Source organism: Mirounga angustirostris, unplaced genomic scaffold (assembly GCF_029215605.1).
Source record: "Mirounga angustirostris isolate CCGP_5_RB_7025 unplaced genomic scaffold, mMirAng1.0.hap1 SCAF_8, whole genome shotgun sequence".
NCBI classification, from domain to species: domain Eukaryota; kingdom Metazoa; phylum Chordata; class Mammalia; order Carnivora; family Phocidae; genus Mirounga; species Mirounga angustirostris.
In genome coordinates, this window is record NW_026991716.1 from 130,777,129 (window position 1) to 130,797,638 (window position 20,510).

General features: G+C 42.5%; 1 protein-coding gene across 3 annotated transcripts in view; it reads left to right on the forward strand.

Moving 5' to 3' along the window:
* Window positions 1–16,434, forward strand: part of CCDC170 (coiled-coil domain containing 170) — a 103,783-nt gene extending 87,349 nt beyond the window's left edge. For all 3 annotated transcript variants that reach the window (XM_045865756.3, XM_045865758.3, XM_045865755.3), the window contains 2 exons: window positions 5,847–6,083; window positions 8,107–16,434. In XM_045865756.3, coding sequence (XP_045721712.3) covers window positions 5,847–6,083; window positions 8,107–8,307 — 438 coding nt within the window. In that variant the 3' untranslated portion in view covers window positions 8,308–16,434. The remainder of the gene's footprint in view (window positions 1–5,846; window positions 6,084–8,106) is intronic.
* The last annotated feature ends 4,076 nt before the right edge of the window (window positions 16,435–20,510 follow it).

The window sequence follows — 20,510 nt, forward strand, 5'->3', positions numbered from 1 at the left end:
GTCGCCATTCATGAGAAGGTATACTATCAATTGCTTGTGGCCCAGGTTCTTCTGAAGTCTGGCATACCTGTGGTGTATGTCGCCTAAGGACACCCTGTGCTTTAACTGAATGCTGCAGATACATTGTTTGTACACACACTGTGACGTAGTTTGGCCTTCCCTTGGCATGAACACATTATTATGTATTATGTATTAACTCCACCTTTCCTCTTTTCTCATTAACCTAGAATAATTATTATTATTTTTTCTTTTTTTTTTAAAGATTTTATTTATTCATTTGACAGAGAGAGAGATAGCGAGAGCAGGAACACAAGCAGGGAGCCCAATGTGGGACTCGATCCCAGGACCCTGGGATCATGACCTGAGCCGAAGGCAGACGCTTAACGACTGAGCCACCCAGGCGCCCTAACCTAGAATAATTAAAGTAGCACTACTAGTTGGCACAAACGTAGGTCTTTGCACAAATGCAAATGCAGGCACTGAAATCATGTGGAAGAACTCCAGAGGATCCAGAAAATGCTTTGTGTAGCTCCTATAACACCAGTTGCTTCTCAGCCTGTGTCGGTTATGATTAGTTTCAGCTAAATATATTGGAACACCCCTGTAATAACAGTGGCTTAGACAGAAGAGATGTTTATTGCTCTGTCACGGAAAAGAAGACATGCCATGCTTAGCAGGATGGCTCTGTGGTCATCAGCAATCCTGCCTCACTGTTCTAGCAATAGCTTTCATCCTCAATGCTGCTTCCTAACACAAGCTAGCTGCCGGGGCTCCGGCCTCATTCCAGCCACCAGCGAGGAGGAAATGCGGGAGGACACCCTGCAGGCCACTTTCCAGAAACAATACAATGCTTTGTATCTCCACTGGCCAGAACTTAGTCCCTGGGCCTCCCTTAGATGAAGTCAGCTTGAGAAATGGGTCTATTCTGGGCAGTAAGAACAAAAGAAAGAAGGGAGCGTCACTTCTGGGCCACTCTGTGGCCCAGTTTTAGTAGGGAGCTGTGCCCCCAAATCAGTAGTCAGATAACCAAAAATTAGTGAAAAGCCATTGTTATCTTCATTGTAGTCTCTCAAGTAAACACTAAAAGGAATAACATTCTTTAGCCAGCAGCAAAGGTCTCTCCCTCTTGCTACCTCTCTTGATTATCTCCCATGCAAGACAGCTGCTCCCCATGCTCCTTTTCCACTCCAGAACTTTCCCCAACCCGGTCAGTGCAGCCTTTCTTTATATATATTTCTTGTAACCTACCATCTTGGGCTCAATGGATCTCCAATAGTAGATTGGGATTGAGTTTGAGCTCTCCCTACTTTGAGTGTGCGCACCAAGCATAACCTACAAGGAAGAACTTCTTGGGCTGTGGAATGATGGGAGTGGAGGTGTGCTCACGCTGCCAAGTTGACACCTTCCTCTGTTTTCTGCTTCAGTTTCCTTCTGCTGAAATCCTTGTGGTTCTCTTTAGGAGGGGCGCAGCATGTATTTGGGCCACAGGGACACTCTCCCACTTTGTCTTCAGGGCACCTGCGTGCAGTGCCTAGCTCCTGCAGGGTTGCATTTTCAATGCGGCTTCTCAAAAGCCCTCCAGTTAGAGAATTTAAATCCCCTGTGGGATTCAACCTATCAGATTTTAAGTTCAATAACCATCTCTTTCAGGGCCTTGGGCCCTTTTAACACGAGAGAAAATTATTTACCAGATTTTGACTTTTTTTCACTCAAGGAGGCTGACACTAGATAGGGTGTTCCCTGGACGTAAAGGCCACTCGGAGCCTTCTCTATCCCTGCTGGAGTCTGGGTGGGACATCGGTCTTGTTGAGGACCAGTTCTGCCCCACTGGAAGACCATTAGGAGCACAGGCCCTTGCTGAACTCTGGGCTGGATTCGGGAAGCTCCTTCCGGAGGATTAAGAAACCAGCTTAGGGGGCGCCTGGGTGACTCAGTCCTTAAGCGTCTGCCTTCGGCTCAGGTCATGATCCCAGGGTCCTGGGATCGAGCCCTGCATCGGGCTCCCTGCTCAGTGGGAAGCCTGCTTCTCCCTCTCCCACTCCCCCTGCTTGTGTTCCCTCTCTCGCTGTGTCTCTCTCTGTCAAATAAATAAATAAAATCTTAAAAAAAAAAAAGAAAGAAACCAGCTTAGGCATACCCCACTTCCAGGAATCTTGTTTGTTGGTTTGATTTAGGACCCCAAGGTCTCTGTCATCCCCTGGCTTTTAGTTCTGTTCTGGTGGCTTGGCTCAGAGCTCCATGACTTTCCTTTGCTCCCCGATGGCAAGAATTGAGGCAGCCTTTAGGATTGTGATAAAGTCTCATATTTTTCAGAAATTTTTGGCTATGAATTCTTCTCATTAGGACCTGATTTATGGACTTCTAGCTCTCCAAGCTGTGTTCCGTCACTTTTGGTAGATAGCCCACTGTAAATGTTTTTGCAATCTGAGCAGAAAGGCTGAAAGTATCCTTTCATATAAGCTTTTGAATTCAGTATCCCAATCCCAGCAAATTCCCTCTTGGCCACATAGTCTCTCTGCAGCAATGTGATAATTTGCACATGAAGGGAATCTCTTTGTTTTAAAAGGAGATACCTTTGTTTTAAAATTGATAAACATTTCATTCGTGTCATGTCCCCCAGTTTGTAATATGTTTGATAGTCGACAGACTATATTATTTAGAGCAGCTGCTTTTCTTTTTTCTTTTTTTTTTAAAGATTTTATTTATTTATTTGAGAGAGAGAATGAGAGAGAGAGACAGAGAGAGAGCATGAGAAGGGGGAGGGTCAGAGGGAGAAGCAGACTCCCTGCTGAGCAGGGAGCCTGATGCGGGACTCGATCCAGGGACTCCAGGATCATGACCTGAGCCGAAGGCAGTCGCTTAACCAACTGAGCCACCCAGGCGCCCAGAGCAGCTGCTTTTCTAATTTATAAATAAGTATACATATATGTTCAAAAACGTTTATGGAGAGGATGCACGTTGAATTGATCACGCATGGGATGGTTCCCTTTCCCGACTTTTTGTTTTGAAAAATTTCAAATCTAGAGAACAGTTGCAAGAATAGTATAATGGACAGTATTTTATTCTTCACTTAATGATTTACATAATAACTTAACATTTTTACCAATTGCTCTGTTTTGCCTAATGAGGGCAGGAGGTTTTCTTTTTTGCTGAACCATTTGGGAATAAGTTACATGCATCGTGACACGTCACCCCTAAATACCAGGTATCTCTTAAGAGCAAGAGTATTGTTTGATGTGACCCCTGCACATAATCACACCCAGGAAGCAACGTTGAGGCAATACTCTATTATGCTGAATCCAATACACTGTTCATTTTCCAGTATGGGTTCTGATAACCTGGAATCCATGAATGATCCGCAAGGTCAGCCTCTGCAGACCTGCACTTAGTGGGTGGCAGTAACTTGGCTCAAGTGCTGGGTCTTCTAATGCCATTTCATTGGCTCAAAAACTGACTCCGGGTTCCTTCCCTCAACTGTGGTTGGCATTGTCTCGCCCGTGGATTTCTCAAGCTGCAGTGGTGGTTTTTTTTTTTTTTTAAGATTTTATTTATTTTTTTGACAGAGAGAGAGACATAGCGAGAGCAGGAACACAAGCAGGGGGAGTGGGAGAGGGAGAAGCAGGCTTCCCGCTGAGCAGGGAGCCCGATGCGGGGCTCGATCCCAGGACCCTGGGATCATGACCTGAGCCGAAGGCAGACGCTTAACGACTGAGCCACCCAGGCGCCCTGCAGTGGTGGTTTTTATGCCTTCTTGATCACAAGTCCCACAGCAGCTGTCAGTTTCCCGAGGATTTCCTTTCTCCTGCATGGAGCCAGTTCAAAGCTTTGAACTTGTCCAGGCATGGCTGCCATCGACCTCCTCTCTGTGGGAAAAGAAACTAAATTTCTTCAGAGGTTGTGTTATAGTAGAGGAAAACAAATTTCCGTTATCTAATTTCAGAACATTTTCATCACCCCTAAAAACAGCCCATTGGCAATTACTCCCCAGTCTCCCCTCCCACCAGTCCATGGCCTTTTTTAGATCTTTCATATGAATGGAAAAATACAATAAGTGGTCTTTCATGACTGGCTTTTCTCTTAGCAGACGTTTTTTCAATGTTCATCCATAGCATGTATCAGTACTTCATTCCTTCTTATTGGTGAATAACATTCCGTTGTATGGATCTACAACATTTCATTTATCTACTCGTTGGTTGATGGATATTTGGGTTGTTGTTACTTTTTGGTGATTATGAATAGTCCTTTTGTGAACATTTGTGGGCAGGTTTTGTGTGACAGAAGTTTTCAATTCTCTGGAATATATAAACCTAGAAGTGGAATTGCTAGCTCATGTGTTAACTCTGAGCTTAACATTTTGAAAACTGGAAAACTGTTTCTCATAGCTGCACCATTTTGCCCTCCCACCAGCAGCACGTGAGGGTTCCAATTTCTCTACACCCTTGTCAACACTTGCGACTGTCTCTCTTTTTGACTGTAGCCATCCCCGAGGATGTTAAATGGTAGCTTGTTCATATTTATTTTTAATGGTCAGTGTTAAAAATTTTGTGCCAAATATGTAAAACTACCTCCAATTCTTTTTTTTTAATGTGGTAAAATATCCATAACATAAGTTACCATTTGAGCCATTTTTAAGTGTACAATTCAGTGGCATTAAGTACGTTCACAGTATTGTGCAACCATCACCACCATCCATTTCCAGAACTTTTTATCATCCTAAACTGAAACTCAGTGCCCATTAAATAACTCCCCATTCCTCCCTTGGGGATGGAATTCTATAATGAATTAGCCTATCTTGGGTACCTCCTATAAATGGAATTATGCAATATCTATCCTTTTGTGTCTGGCTTATCTTATTTGTTGTAATGTCCAAAGTTCACCCATGTTGTAGTATTTGTCAGAATTTCAAACTTTTTTTTTAAATTTTATTTTATTATGTTAATCACCATACATTACATCATTAGTTTTTGATTTCAAATTCTTTTTTGTAAGCAGATCTGGCAAAATTTTAAATACTAAGCTAATAAAGAAAATGCTCTTTGTGTTGACTTTAAGATCCTGGGACTGCTTCCTAGAGAGAGGCACCCCCACCCCTTTCCTCTTCTTTGAGACTTTTTTTTTGACAGAGAGAGAGCACAAGCAGGGGGAAGCAGCAGAGGGAGAGGGAGAAGCAGGCTCCCCACTGAGCAGGGAGCCCGATGTGGGACTCGATCCCAGGACCCTGAGATCATGACCTGAGCCGAAGGCAGATGCTTAACTGACTGAGCCACCCAGGCGCCCCTTTCCTCTTCTTTGTAGTGGAATGCTATGGGCACCTCATGCCTCCCATACTCATTGGTCAAGTCAGAAGGCATTTCTTCTGAAATATTGCTGTTCTAGATTTTTCTTATGGCAGTAGTGAAGACTTACTAAGGGGATTTTAGTTGGGCTCCCTTGTCATAGACCACTAACAGAGGAGATATTTTACTTTTCCTAGTGTTTCTATGCTGGGGACGACCTTTTTGTAGGGCCCAAAGTGCAAGTTGCTTTTGCCTATGGAGTTCATTAGAGTCTGTGTGTAGGTACCAGCAGACTTTATTTTAATATTTAACCCCAGAATTGTGCTATCTACCATTTGTCTCATTGGTTTTCCACATAATGGTACTCTGACATGTTTATAAACTGTAACTGCCTTAAGGCATGTTTGTCCAGCGTGTATGCTTAGCAAAGTCTGTATAACTGGGATGGATTCCATTCTTTATTTATAAAAAAGTTATTAAGTGAATTTCATTGACTTCTAGTTTATCTTGTTGATACAATTGTCCAAAACAAATATGAAAGAAATTATTAGCGTTCTCTTGACTTCGTAGATTAAAACTTTGGAACAGACCAAAGCCACTGAAGACCTAAATAAGTCCAGAGACAAACTTGAGAAGATGAAGGAGAAAGCTGAGAAAAAGCTAATGTCTGTCAAGCCAGAACTGGATACCGCAGAGCACGAGGCTCAGGAGGATAAAGAGAGGGCCAGGAATATGATGGAAGTGGTAACCAGCGAAATGAAGACACTAAAAAAATGTCTGGAAGAAGCAGAAACAAGAGAAAAGCAGGTGGGTAGAAATCTGGGGGTGAAATCTTGTTTAGGAAAAGATGGGACAATTCAAAAGCTTGATAATTTTTCGTACATTTCTTCAAAAACAATTTACAAAGCTTTCTTTATCGTTTCAATGTATCTGCTTGCCCTCTCACATCTTTCTGGAATTAAAATGACCATTATGATTTACTCTGCTAAGAAAAATAATTCACAGTTTGATGGCACGAATCGTAGGAAAGAAAAAGACCTTCTCATCAAAGCAGTGGAAAGGCTGTGGAAGGCCAGGTTCTGGTTGTGGAGAGGTTTTGATTATGTTCACTGATTGCCTCTGAAGTTTGCATCATCCCAGGCTTCAACCTCAAGAGGGAAAGCTTATCTCCAGCAGAGATCAGTGTCAGGAAACTGTCCCAACTCTCAAACAGTGGCACCCAGACTCGATGGCCAACCTTGCCCAGATGTAAGCTATAAACCGTACTCACTCGCTGACTGGTTATAAGGAGGAGAGTTTTATCTGGTGAGCACATCAGGAGGTCAGGCATAAAGAAACTGTCCCGGGCAGCCTGACCCCCATTGCTTTTGGCTTTCATCTCCCTCTCTTGCTGAAGCTCAAAAGGGCAGAGAGTGGACTCTGATCTTAGGATTTTCTCTTTTTTTTTCCTCTTCGGCTGCCTCTGCTTTGGCTCATGTGTCAGGCAACGTTGAGGAAGGCCAAACTATAAAGTGTGTGTTCGCAGACGGAAACCTCTCAGGAATGAAGAGCCTTGACCATATGTGAAAGGGGAGAAAAGTTTGAGGGGAACTTTTTCATCAGGGACACTAGGCTGGAGAGGGTATTGTGTTCCCCCAAACTGGACTCAGCATGGGAAGGAGGTTGGGAAGTGAAGGAAGACAGGGTGAGAATGTTTGGAAGGCACTCTTCCTGGAGGCAACGTCTATTGGGTCACATCTTTCCAAAATGGAAGGTACTTCTAGCAAGCGTTTTCCCAGATAGCCCTGACTTACCTGCTTCTGCTCTAGCACAGAATCACAGCAACCAGCGTACGAGAATTTAAGGGGTCTGAGGCACATTTGCATCCATGGTCTCCAACTTCCCCACCTTTCCATTTTTTCTTTTGTGGTGGATGGAGAGTAGTCCCAGAGAGTCTACTGTTATGGGTTGTGAAGGAGGCTGTCATGTGATGTGATCTGGTCATTTTTTTAGTAGTCCTTCTGTTTTTATCAGCTCATACTTTCTTGCCCTTTGTTCTTCCTTTAGCTTAAGAGTTTCCATGCCTAGGGGCACATGGGTGGCTCAGTCAGGTAAGCGCCAGACTCTTGGTTTTGGCTCAGGTCATGATCTCAGGGTTGTGAGATCGAGCCCCACGTTGGGCTCCACAATCAGTGTGGAGTCTGCTGGAGATTCTCTCTCCCTCTCCCTCTGCTGCCCCATCTCATACACACACACACACACACTCTCTCTCTCTCTCAAATAAATAAATAAATAAATAAATAAATAAATAAATAAATAAATAAATAAAATCTTAAAAAAAAAGTTTCCATGCCCAGTTAAAATTCTAGTGGGTAAGTACTTATCACCCATGGATACAACCACACCTTTGTAAAGCACTTCTTAGTATATAGAACACATACACAGTCATTGTTTCATTGGATCCAAATTTCAGAACAGCCCTGAGAAGTAGGTGTATGGTTATTCCCACTGGGAAGTGAGAACATGGAGTCTTAGGTCAGGGTCTCATTCATGGTTGCCTAACCGAGATTCTTGACCTGGTAGCCAATGCCACACTAACTGGCTCATCAGAAAAGAGGTTATGAAACCATCGAAAGTTGGGGATGAAAGCATGTTAGAGGTAATTTAGTAGATGGCACCTTCCTATTTTATAAGTGAGAGGACTGGGGTTAAAGACAGTAAGTGATTTGCCTACCTCATGCACACCTGGGCTTTCCACGGGTTTTTTTTGTTTGTTTGGTTGGTTGCATTTGGACTAGCAGTAGTTGATACATTTTGTTCTCACCCTTTGTGTGTGTGTTTGATATTACAGCTGGTGGACTTCAGGGAGGTGGTTTCCCAGATGCTGGGCTTGAACGTGACCAGTCTTGCACTTCCAGACTATGAAATCATCAAATGTCTTGAAAGACTGATCCATTCACATCAGCATCACTTTGTCACCTGTGCCTGCCTCAAAGATGTGATGCCCGGGGGAGATAGGCAACCACAGAGTCGCTTAAAACTCCTTCATTGAATACCATTTCTCTTGGGGGAGGTGGAGCTAAGAGATGGGACACAACTGTCAATTTCACAAATTCCCCAAGCCTTTGACATTGATCAGGGTGTGAATACCATATATTTCGATGACTGTGCGCGTGAATCCATCATTTGCAAAAAAGGATCTCAGAGGTGCCAGCTGTAGGTTAATGTTTGACACTAAGAACACCTGTTATTTTATTTGCTAGCACTTTGGGACCCAAAAGAAGTCCAGTAGATTGCATATCTAGAATGGGCAATGGTGGTAGGAGATTAACATTTATGGGATTCTTTTTTTATGAGTCAGGGGCTTTACTACCCAATTTAATTCTCATAATGGTCACGTGGAGAAGCTTTAATGTTTTATTTTACAACCTCTCTGGGGCTCAGAGAGGGTGTTACCTACCCAAGATTGTAGTTGGTTAGTGATTGAACGAGCAGCCTTACCACGTTGGCCCTTGATCAAAGGCGGTGCCTTCTCTGCTACTCTACACTCCTCCAGTTTCTCCTGAAATCCTGTGATCCTGGTGAAAATTGCCCCCATAAAGGAGGGCAAACATTCATACCTTCAATCAAGTCCAAAAAGTGACTGAGATTCATGAGTGTCACGCATATGATTTCTTTAAAAAGCATTACAACTAATTATTTGGATAAAACATACATAGGTCTGAGGTCCTATGAGAAACCTACCGGTTTTAAATGTTGCTGCCAGATCATATTTGGTGGTAATTTTTCATGTTTGAACAGGGTTGGTCTCAGTCCTTTAAAAGTGAAACCTTTAATGTGAAACCGGTAAGATGAAGAAATCCTGCCCAGGTTTACTCACCAATATATTACATGTACTGACAGCAAGAGTACTTTTTTAGGATCAGGGTTTTATTACAAATTTCCATCACTTTCTGCCTTCTTTTTAAATTTCTATTTCACAAGTATTTTTCAGGAAACCATATTCTTAACTTTATTGAGAAAAACTTTTACTTTTTTGGGTGATTATCTTATTTTTGCCATATGAAAATATGTCTGAAAAAAAGCATTGGTGTCTAATTAAAGGAGGGGGGAAAAGAGATTACATTCAAACATTAAGAGAAAAAGTAAATTCTAGAGGAAAGAAAGGAGTTTGACACTTAGAGGCTGGATGACAGATCACACAGAGGGAGAATGACTAAGGATGTCCCCTGGGGAATGGGTCAGGGTTGCCTGGCTTTCTCCCTCGTGTGCAAGGATAGTATGAAGAAGCATTTGTGACTGATTAAATATACCTGCACAGCCATGGCTGAGGACATGAGCTAGGGCTGCAACAGGCAGGAGACTTGGCCTTGTATTTTCCCAGCGGAAGGGCTGTGGTCTCTGGAGATCCCTCCCCCCCAACCACACTCCAAAGATGCAATGGCTACTGGTCTGGACCCACACTCACCCAGAGAGGTAGAGGCGACTTTACCAGTTGGGTCTCTAGAGGACTGAATTGCTGAGTGGCTGTGTTTCATCCACGCCATGGAAAGGTGGAGGGTGTTTAGAGATGGAGGGATTGTTTTTATACCTTCCCTCTGTTTTCATTCTCCAAATACAATCTTTAGTGAACTTCACTTATTTTCTCTGTAAATTTCATTTTCGACACTATTCAGAGATACTTTTAACAGCATCACTTTAAAACCATGAACTGGCATAATAATATGTTTCCATTTCTGGTGGAAAGACTACACACGGCATAAGAAAAAGAAATTCTGTTTATATATATAGTCCATAGACACAGTAACTATTTGTCATTCGGATAAATTCAAATCCCTTAATAAAGCCATTTCTTTCCTTGTTGAAATGCCAGTTGATCGTTGGCTTTCCCTCTGTGGCATTCATTCTAGAATTGGCAACCCAGGCTCACATTTTTGTGTTAGATTTTTGTTCTTCCATAATACCATGTATATTTTATGTTGTCCAATAAAATGTGTTAGATTGATGAGATTTTCTAAATAGGGCTTTAAAATATTTAACACCAACTCTTCTACCAAATACACTTGAGTGATAATTGCCTTTGAGATTATTATTCTGGTCAGTGAGACATTTAAATGGATGCATAAAACATCTCAATTAGGATCAGGGTTTTATTAATTAGGGTTTTCCCCTAATTCTCAGGGAAAAAAAAGAAGCCTGAGCCATCTAAATTTTCAGTTCTACCTTGTAGTCTGTCTTACTGATGAATGTGAGTGATTCAAGGTCAAGGGGTGATGGGCTGAAAAGTGGTTAAACAGTGTCTCCATTATTTATATTGTAATAATAGTTAGGACTTAGAAGTGGAGTTTATTCTTCACTGGGAAGCATTTCATGGTTATATAACCTTGAATCGGGGAGGCTCTGCCCGCTCTATGCAGTAACGATCTTATCCACATTATTGCACAACTCCACTTAGCTTCTCATCAGTAAGTGTGGTCTGGATGCTTCTCTCTCCCCTATGCAGCCTCCATACCGTTATGCCTGCGCCTTTGTATAAAAACCATCGCTCATTTGAGACTCCTATTAACAGATATATAACTTTCTTCTGGTCTTTATTGCAGTTACCTTCTAACATCCTGTCTTTTCTTCCTACTTAAGACTATTGCAGATGGTTCATTGGTGTCTTCTTCACCCTGTTAAGTACTGCCTTCATCTTGGATGACTTTGGTGCCCATAAGGAAAACTCATACAACACCCTATCTTTAGTTTCTTGGCCTTCTTGACCCCCATACATTTACCTCCTTTAGTTTCAGCTACTTAAACCTTAGATTGCAGTTTATAGTAATTCAACTTAGACTACCTTCAGTTGGGGCGCCTGGGTGCCTCAGTTGGTTAAGCATCTGCCTTTGGCACAGGTCATGATTCCAGGGTTTGGGGATTGAGTCCTGCATCAGGCTCCCTGCTCAGTGGGAAGTCTGCTTCTCTCTCTGCTCCTCCCCCACACCCCGTTTGTGCTCTCTCTCTCAAAAATAAATAAAATCTTTAAAAAATTATATTTAGACTAACTTCACCCAAAGAGAATTTGGTGGTGGTGGGGGGGCTCATTTGAAAGATTCAGGTAGACTAGCTTCAGCATGGTTAGATCCAGTGATTTAAAATTGTTATTTGGATTCGTCTTGCTTCTACCCATCTTTCATTTCTCCTTGATTTGCTTGTCTTTGCATGTTGGTCTCACTTTCTCCTTCTGGAGGTGGTTCCTCCATGCTGCTGGAAAGATGGCCACAAGCAGCTACGTGATCTTTACAACTCATAGCTGAGGAAATGAGAGACTCTGCCTCCAACATTCAGGGAAAGAATGTCAGGAAAGAAGAGTCTGATCATCTCTTCTTGGTCATGTACTCATCCCTCAACCAAGCACTTTAGGCAGGGGATAAACTCATTGGCCTGCATCCCATGCCAACTCCTGTAGCAGAGGTGGGGTGGGATGAAGTTCCAGGGTGATCTGTTCAACCAAAAGCACATGTAATGACAGAAGGAAAACTCCCCAAAGGAAGAGAAGCTGGACAGGCACACAACACACGTCTATGACACATGGTCCAATTTAGAATCTTCTAATCACCTACAACTTCTCCACCTCTGAAATCTTCAAATCTCCATAAACTCTTACCATTGCAGACCTCTATCTCTTCCCCCACACAGTTGTTTTTTGAGTCTCCTTGGTTCTCCTATTTTTCTCCCTACTAGCCTTGGCATCTGGGGTCAGCAGAGATCCTCTGGTTCCTTTCTTCAGTCATTCTTTTCCCAACCCTTGAACTCCTTGTGCCCTTGCCCCTCTCCCCTCAGATTTCAATTAATCCCAACTAACAATGTTTCTGCTGCTTTTCCTGCCCCACCCGATGAGACTGGGGGAAATCACAGGTGGGCATGCCAAACTCAGGTCTGTTGGTCTCACCTGAGCCCTCTGTACTAACCAGTAATCCTCCACAGTGTTCCGCTTAGAGCTCACTGCCATTTTCTGAAATGACTCTTGCAAATCTTTTTCTCTTCCTCAAGGCTCTTAACCTTTCTCTTTCTTCACTGTCAGCAGATAATCTTGTTTCCTATTTCACCCACGAAATAGAAGCCATTACAGGAAATATCTTCAATATCAGATCCTAAAATAGCCTGCTATGTGTGCACACCCCTCATTGCCTCCTTCCCTCTTCTTGCCTTGGACTCATTCCTCCCCCCGGCTGCTTGCATCCAAGCAACCTCATCCCATCAGTTGTCCTCTCTTCAACCTCACATTCATATGGCTCCTTTCCCTCTGCATTCAAATGTGTTCATCTTAAATCAGTCCTTCTACTCTGCAACAACTTCTGTGTAGGGCCTCACTTCCCTCTCTTTCTTCACAGTCGAACCACTTGAAAGTGTGGTTTCTATGGCTGTCTTTCTGGTCTTACCTCTCATTCCTGTCATTGTCCGCGGCAGCCTGGCTTCGGTCACCACTTACCCAACTCTTGCATTTTTTGTTAGCAAACCTCTGTTAGTTTTAAAGTGCTTGTTTTGCTTGATCTTTCTGTAACATGTAATACAGTTGACCATTTCCTTCTCAAATCATTCTTTTGCATTAGCTTCCATGATGTGGCATTCAATTCATTTTTTCCCCTCTGCCTCTCTGGGTTTTTGAGTCAGATTATTTTAAGGTTATAAGAAACAGAAGTGAAATAAGCGTTTAATGTAAGGATAAGTGTGGATATGAGCGTGGGTGGGAATCTTGACCTCACCGTCAGAACTCAGTGAGGAACAATCATACATCTCAGAAACCAGAATGTAGTCGATGGTCCAACAACTAGAGCGCCATATACAGGATCCAGTGTGGCTCTCACGGCTGGGTGCTCTTGCTTATCCCATGCATCCTGGTTTCCTTTAATGCCATGAAAACTCAACTTCCCTCTGTCTCTGCTTCTACTGCTTCATCTGGTATCTCAGACGCCTGGCCTTCAGAACTGCGTGACAAAACATTTATGTTGTGTAAACCATGCGGTTTGTGGAACTTCGTTAATGCAGCCCTGGGAGCCTAGGCCTCATCTTACAAGATTGCTTAGGTTTAAATAACATAGAGCATTTAGAAGATATCCTGGCATGTGGGGAATACTTGGCACATGTTAGCAAATAATATTGCTATTGTAAATATCGATAACTAGTTTCATCTATTCTTGGGGCTTTAATTATCATCTATGCAATGATGATGCCAACCGTTATCTCTCTAGATCAGGTTCCTGTCCTGATCTTCTCCCAGAACAATTATCTCTCTAGATCAGATTCCTGTCCTTCTCTTCTCATCTATAGGATGGTGTGGAGAGGACCCCTGTAGGAATTGAGCAAGAGACTTGGGTTCAAATATAAGCTCTGCTGAGTGACTTGGCCCAGGTGATTTACCACTTTGAAAACCAATGTGCTTCAGGACAAGAATAGGAATAACAAGACTAGTTTCCTCATAGAAGAATCCTTATATAAGGATTCAATGAGTCGATGTATATAAGGTGCGTAGCTCAGAACATGGACGTCACAAGTGCTCAGTGAATGTTGTTATATCCTACAGGTATCTCACACTCAACATAGGCAACACTGAATTTGTAATTTTTGCCTCCATCCTCTTCTTGCCAATAACCTACTTTTCTCCTGGGCTTCCTGCCTCAGCCAATGGCCTGGCATCTGCTCAAGTGTCTGAGGCTGGGTTTAGGGAGGGAACTCTGACTTGTCCCTCTCCCTCTTCCCACAGCTGGTGTCTGCTCTACCTCCTGTATTCTCCCTCATCTATCTACTCTTTCTTCCACATGAACACTAGTAGTTTATACCTCATTATCTCTCACTCACTCAGACTTCCCTGGGTTCTGAGCAGATGCTGTGATTCACTACCCAGGCCCCCCTCTAGGACCGAAGCACTCCTTTTCAGCTGCCCAGAGCTGTTGGCTCTTGACAACCCATAGCTGAGTTCCTGGCAAGGACTTGCCCTTGGCTGAAGGGAGCTACCTCATCCTGGGTCACAGACTTTACCCTGAGGCAGTTTGTATCTAGTGACTGGTCAATGTGGGGGTACAAAGACCTGACCTTCTTTCTTTAATTCAGAACCACTCTGAAGGGTCATGTCAGAATCAGAACTATGCCCCCCACCCACTTTACTCCCCTCCTCCCCACAAATCAGCCAAGGCCTCTGTGGCAACTTCATCACACTTCAACTGCTTCCTCTGCCCGGTCTTGTTTTCTTACTTTCTTACTTTCTTTTCTAAGTGTGCAATTCAACAAACCCCTGCCTCCAAATTCCCATCTCAGGGTCTTTCCAGGACCCTTTTTTTAGGGTCTTAGGTCTGTCCGACCTTAGACAGATTCATTCATTCTCCTTGCAACTAGTCATGAAAGTATGAAGCCATTTGGTGTTTTTCCATCATGTGGTTTTATCAATGAACAAGTGTTTATTGATCGCTTGGTGATATAGGACCCACAAAAACCAGAACAACAATGAAAAAACCCCCCAAATATCTATGACTTAAACGATTTGGCTTTTTCTTTCTTTTCAGAATTCTCTGTCGAGATACATAACTAGGTTCCAGTATAGTGTTGAGTACCGAAAGAAGATTTTATTCTGTTTTTCCATTTCCTGTTAGTTTTAGCACTGTAGAGTACTGAAGAGACACTACTCCAAGTAGCTTAACCAAGAAAGGATTTATTATAGGGTATTAAGTGGCTTGCAGAATCATGTGAGGGCTGAAGAATAGACTTGAGGTTGAGTTTTCCATAGCGATTCCCAAAGGCACACCATAGAATGAAACGACCAAGATTGCTGCTGCTACTTCTGTAGTCAGAAAGCCAGAGGATCCAGAATCTCATTGATACTACCAAGATCTGGAAGCCACCACTTTTACTGTGCCTCCCCTCCTGCTGCTAACTCTCTTTCCTGCTGCCATCTGGGCCAGTAGGAAATGGATGCCTTGTGCCTTGCCTCCCAGAATCCAAACATTTTGTGACTGTATGCTGGGTCTTCTGCCAATGATGCCACAGAAAGCCACAAGTGTCCATCACATTGCTTGCCAACAGAAATAGCTGTGGAGAGCGCCTGGGTGGCTCAGTTGGTTAAGCGACTGCCTTCGGCTCAGGTCATGATCCTGTAGTCCCAGGATCGAGTCCCGCATCAGGCTCCCTGCTCAGCAGGGAGTCTGCTTCTCCCTCTGACCCTCCCCCCCTCATGCTCTCTCTATCTCATTCTCTCTCTCAAATAAATAAATAAAATCTTAAAAAAAAAAAGAAAAGAAATAGCTGTGGAGTAGAGGTGTGACCACTGTCATCTTCCAGATCTCACACTCGGGCATATAACTGTCAAAACCCAAATTGCACCTGTAATCTTTTCTGGAGGGATTCTGGGAAACATAGTATTCAGCTTCTCCATGTCAGAGGTATGCCAGAACAATGTTTTTCAAGCTACTTGATAAACTCTAAAATTCAACTTACCCAGGGAATCTTGACCTCACCGTCAGAACGCAGTGAGGAATAATCATACATCTCAGAAACTGGAATGTAGTCGATGGTCCAACAACTAGAGCGCCATATACAATGTTTTTCAAACTACTTGATAAACTCTAAAATTCAACTCACCCATACACACAGTCACATTCACGTCTACCTGAGATAAAAGATTCACAAGACAATGGGATGCCCTGATAGATTCTATTCTAGTCTTTGCTGTGCAATTCAGTGCTACTCTAGGCTATGCCACTTCATTAAGAAATGTCAATCTTGACCCCCTAAGTTGATTTCATGATGGGCTAGTGGATGGCAACTAGCAGTTTGGAAAAAAAATACTGGACCACAAGAAGGAAGGAGTGGATATTGAGTGCCAATCAACAATATCCACTATGCTATACTGTTCCCTCTCCTGCCCCTAAGTTAACAAAAAGGATTGAAGGCTGCTCATAGAGGGACTTAGTGATATGACATAGTATGCAGTGGACTGAGAATCAGGAGAATGGGTTCCAGCCCTTCCAGCAGCTGTCTCTCCTTCTGTAAATGAGAGCATTGCAATAGCTCTGTGTGCTAATGACCCACCGGACCCATACCTGGAAAAAATGAGGGAAAGGGTGATTGGTATCTTGGGATTTTTTTGGTAGAAGATGGATGAAACTCACAAGGTCATCTTGGCAGCAAATGCACTTGTGCATCAACTGTTGTACTCCTAAAAAATATTAGTTGGCTTTAATTAAGTTCCTGGTTATGCACATAGGTGTAAAATCTCATGACTCATTTAAAAAGCATGATGGTGTATATTGAATGTGAACCGTATGATTAGTTCACCTGCCCCACGTTTGGAAGGAGGTTGTTAATTTTGCTGTTACGGTTTGCAAAGAATTTAATCTCTTAATGTAGAGCTTTTAGGTAAAAGCTTATATTTGCCAATGACTAAGGCTTTCATAAGGACTTTTTTTCTAATATGCTGTAGGTTTGAAGGTAATTGGTGTTAAGAAAGAAAAGCCTATTGAGAAGGCAGAACAAAATAAACATTTAATGAATGCCTATTCTGTGCCAACTGGTGTACCAAGCATTTTCATCTAAATGACTTATGTAATCCTCACATTAATTCTTAAAGGAGGAATTATGGTTCTCATTTTTACAGATAATGGGGCTCACTCTTGGTCATTAAACTAGCAAGTGCAAGAATGTGGAGCTTGTACTTAGTTCTGGCAGACTGAGCTCTTGCTTTTCTTTCCTGTACCAGGATGTCTCTATTGCTTTCATATTTGTTCCAGGTGTGTGAAAGTGAAAAAAAATACTCAAAACAGACTTTATTGAGAAGACTGAAATTTTCCTGTTTTAGACAAAGAGACATTTGATTGGATACTTAAGTTTCCCATTTTATTTAAAAATTTCCTAAACCACCCTTCAGTCTTTAGGGGACCTTGATTTCCGTAAGCAACAGGGAATTGTGGAGATTATTTGTGGGCATTATTCTGGTTTTATATCTTCTGTGGCTTCCTTTTGCTTGTGGTGGTGTTGAAAGGGACCGGAAGAGTTTGTGTGTGACGTAAAATACTACCCTAGGCACCTCCATTTTGGTGCAATGGAGGTCAAACATGGGGAACTCTAGTTGTGCACGGTTGGAGCAATGTGAGGAATGCTAACCTTGTAAAATGCATGAAAAAAGAATATCTACAAATGTTTATGTGTTTTTAAACAAGAGACTTTTAACTCAATGTTTGTTTTTGAATTTTTCTTCTTTTAGCAAGAATACATAAAATTAAGTAAAATGTTAGATTTAAAAGAATGCATTTCAATGTGATTCCTCACCCGTGTGATTTGATTTTATTATCCTCAGTACAGAGGTTAAGCTGACATACAAACGGACAGGATATATAATAAATGACTTTGTGAAACATGGTTCACATACTTTGGAGAATCACGTTGCCTTTTTTTTTCCTGGCCAAGTAGCTTCTTTAAAACTTTTCTTATTATTATTTCTTATGAATAAGCTAACATAGAGTCTACATGGTTCTGCTGATTGTCCTTAGAAGGTCCCCCACAGAGATGATAAAGCCCCTGGGATGCTTTTCTCAAAGTATATGACTGGCAAGGAAAAGGCAGCTTCCAGAGAAGGTCTGGAAAGCACTTAATCTTAATAACAATAGTTACCATTTATTTATGTACTAGAGGCTGCAGTTGAGCTCCCTGTAAGCTTTATCTAATTTAATCTTCCCCTAAACTCTCTGAGGCAGACACTGTTATTAGCCTCTTTTTAAAGCTGAAGAAACAGTCTAAGGGAGGTTAAGTAACTGGTGTCAGATCATTCTCTGGGTGGTCTAACCAGTGGTTTTCCTCCTGGGCTATTCTGCCTCCTCCACAGAGGAGCCTGTTGCCAGGCTCTGAAAGGGGGGCAGGTGGCTGGCCAGGTTGTGTTCTACCTTAAATGAGAGGAAATGGTATCTGGGCCTGTGTATTAGCCAGAAATCTAGGCGAATTGGACAAGCAGAAAAGAAGTATGCTCAGCAGAGAGCTTTGTTGACAGGAGGCCATTCTGACTCAGTAGCTTGGGACTTAGGATGATTGACTTCAATTTAATGTTGAAGGTGCATTTTGAAAGACATGCCACCGTCACTACAGTGGGGACCTCTATACCATCTGTTTAGAAGTATGATAATATGGGGGTAAAGAGTATGAACTTTGGAGTTGTACTCACTGGACTCTCACCCCGAACCCTACCTTTTACTGCTTGTTTCCATTTCTGGGCATTGGTTCTGTTGTCCATGAGATGAGGATTTGTAATGGTACCAATCTTTTTTTTTTTTTTTAAAGATTTTATTTATTTATTTGAGAGAGAGAGAATGAGAGACAGAGAGCATGAGAGGGAGGAGGGTCAGAGGGAGAAGCAGACTCCCTGCCGAGCAGGGAGCCCGATGGGGACTCGATCCCGAGACTCCAGGATCATGACCTGAGCTGAAGGCAGTCACTTAACCAACTGAGCCACCTAGGCGCCCTGTAATGGTACCAATCTTGTTCAGTTGGTATGAGGGTAAAGTGGAATAATAAATGTGAAATATTTAGTCCAGTGCCTGGTGTGTCATAACTGTCCATTTACATATTAGTTGTTATTGATATTAAGCCCTTATATGTCCAATCATTATGTTTTCATATTTAATGCCTTTGTTCCCAAACCAAATCCGTTCAATCAGATAATTATTTTTTCCTCCCTCTGCGTAGACCGATACATGGATGGCCACCAATGAATCACACCTCCCAGTATTGATGCCCTTGTATAGTCCTTGGGCTTGGCCACGTGACTTGCTTTGGACAATGGGACATCAGCAGGGGTGGTGTAAACAAAAGTTTGATGAGCACTTATACACTGGGGCTTGCCCTCTTGAAACTCAGATGCCATGCAAGAAAGACCAGATCTGGCCGGTCTTTTGGAGAGAGATACTAAGATCACATGGAAGGTGAAGCAAAGCCATCCCAGTGTTCTGGTTGGGTCCAACCCTGAGCCAGTCTTTCGGCTGAATGCAACTACATGGTGGACTCCAGGAATGAACAGAAGGAGTTCCCAGACAACCCACAAAATCATGAGAAATAACATCAGTATTGTCTCAAGCCACTGATTTTTGGGGAGTGGTTCGTTATGCAGCAATAGATGATTGAAGCATCCTCTGTGATGCATGCGTAACACTGTGAAACATGGCTGTTTACCAAACCTGTAGTAATAAAAATACAGCACGAATACTATCATCCCGATGGCAGATGCATGGCTATGGAGAAAGAAGGAGTTTTCAAAGAACTTAAAGTAGCACATCTGCATCCTGGGCCCATGTCCTGTTGCCAAGAAATCTATCAGAAGGTACCTGGGGAGTTGCCAGGACTCCTGCTTGATGGGAAAGCCATCACTGTGGCCGTGAAAAAAACCCACAGGCACTCTAACTGCCTTGCCACAATAATTGCAACTCATATTTCCATTGGCCAACAAAACCAGTGCTTACAACAGAAATAAATGTTTTATTTGGAAAATATCAGTGCCAATTGCACCCTAATGGTATTTTTCCAAAACAATGTGGTTAGTAAGAAGAGTAGAGTAAGGACTCAGTCATTTCCAGAGAGCTCTAAGAAGTTGACTAAATTATATTGGATGTTCTTGGATTCGAAGTGATGAGAGCTTGTTTGTACTGTGGCTCCTGAAGAGATGTGACATGCGACTTAATCTTGCTACATGGGCCGACTCAGGTACATGCACTGAACCGTACTGGTCTCAATGACTCAGATTCCCTTTCCGGAACTGCTCTTATTCATTGTATTTAGCTGAAATGAACTGAATGGTTTAGACAGTGGAAAGGATTATAAATCCTTAGGGGAAAAATACATTTCATCCTTGACTAGGATAGAATAAATTAAAAAAAATAAATTTTGAATAAGCAGTTTTTTTAAAAAATAGACTTTACTTTTTGGAGGAGTTTTAGGTTCATAGCAAAACTGAGTGGAAGTTATAGAGATTTCTCACATACTCTCTCCTCCCCTCTCCTCCCCCCACTTGCCCAGCCTCCCTGACTACCAAAATCTCCCTCCAGAGTGGTACATTTGTTATAATCAATGAACCAACATTGGCACACCATTATCACCCAAGTCCATAGCTTACATTAGGGTTCTCTCTTGCTTTTGTACATTCTATGAAGTTTTGACAGATGCATAATGACACATACCCATCATTTTAGTAGCATACAGAGTAGTTTCACTGCACTACAAATCCTCCATGTTCCACCCATTAAT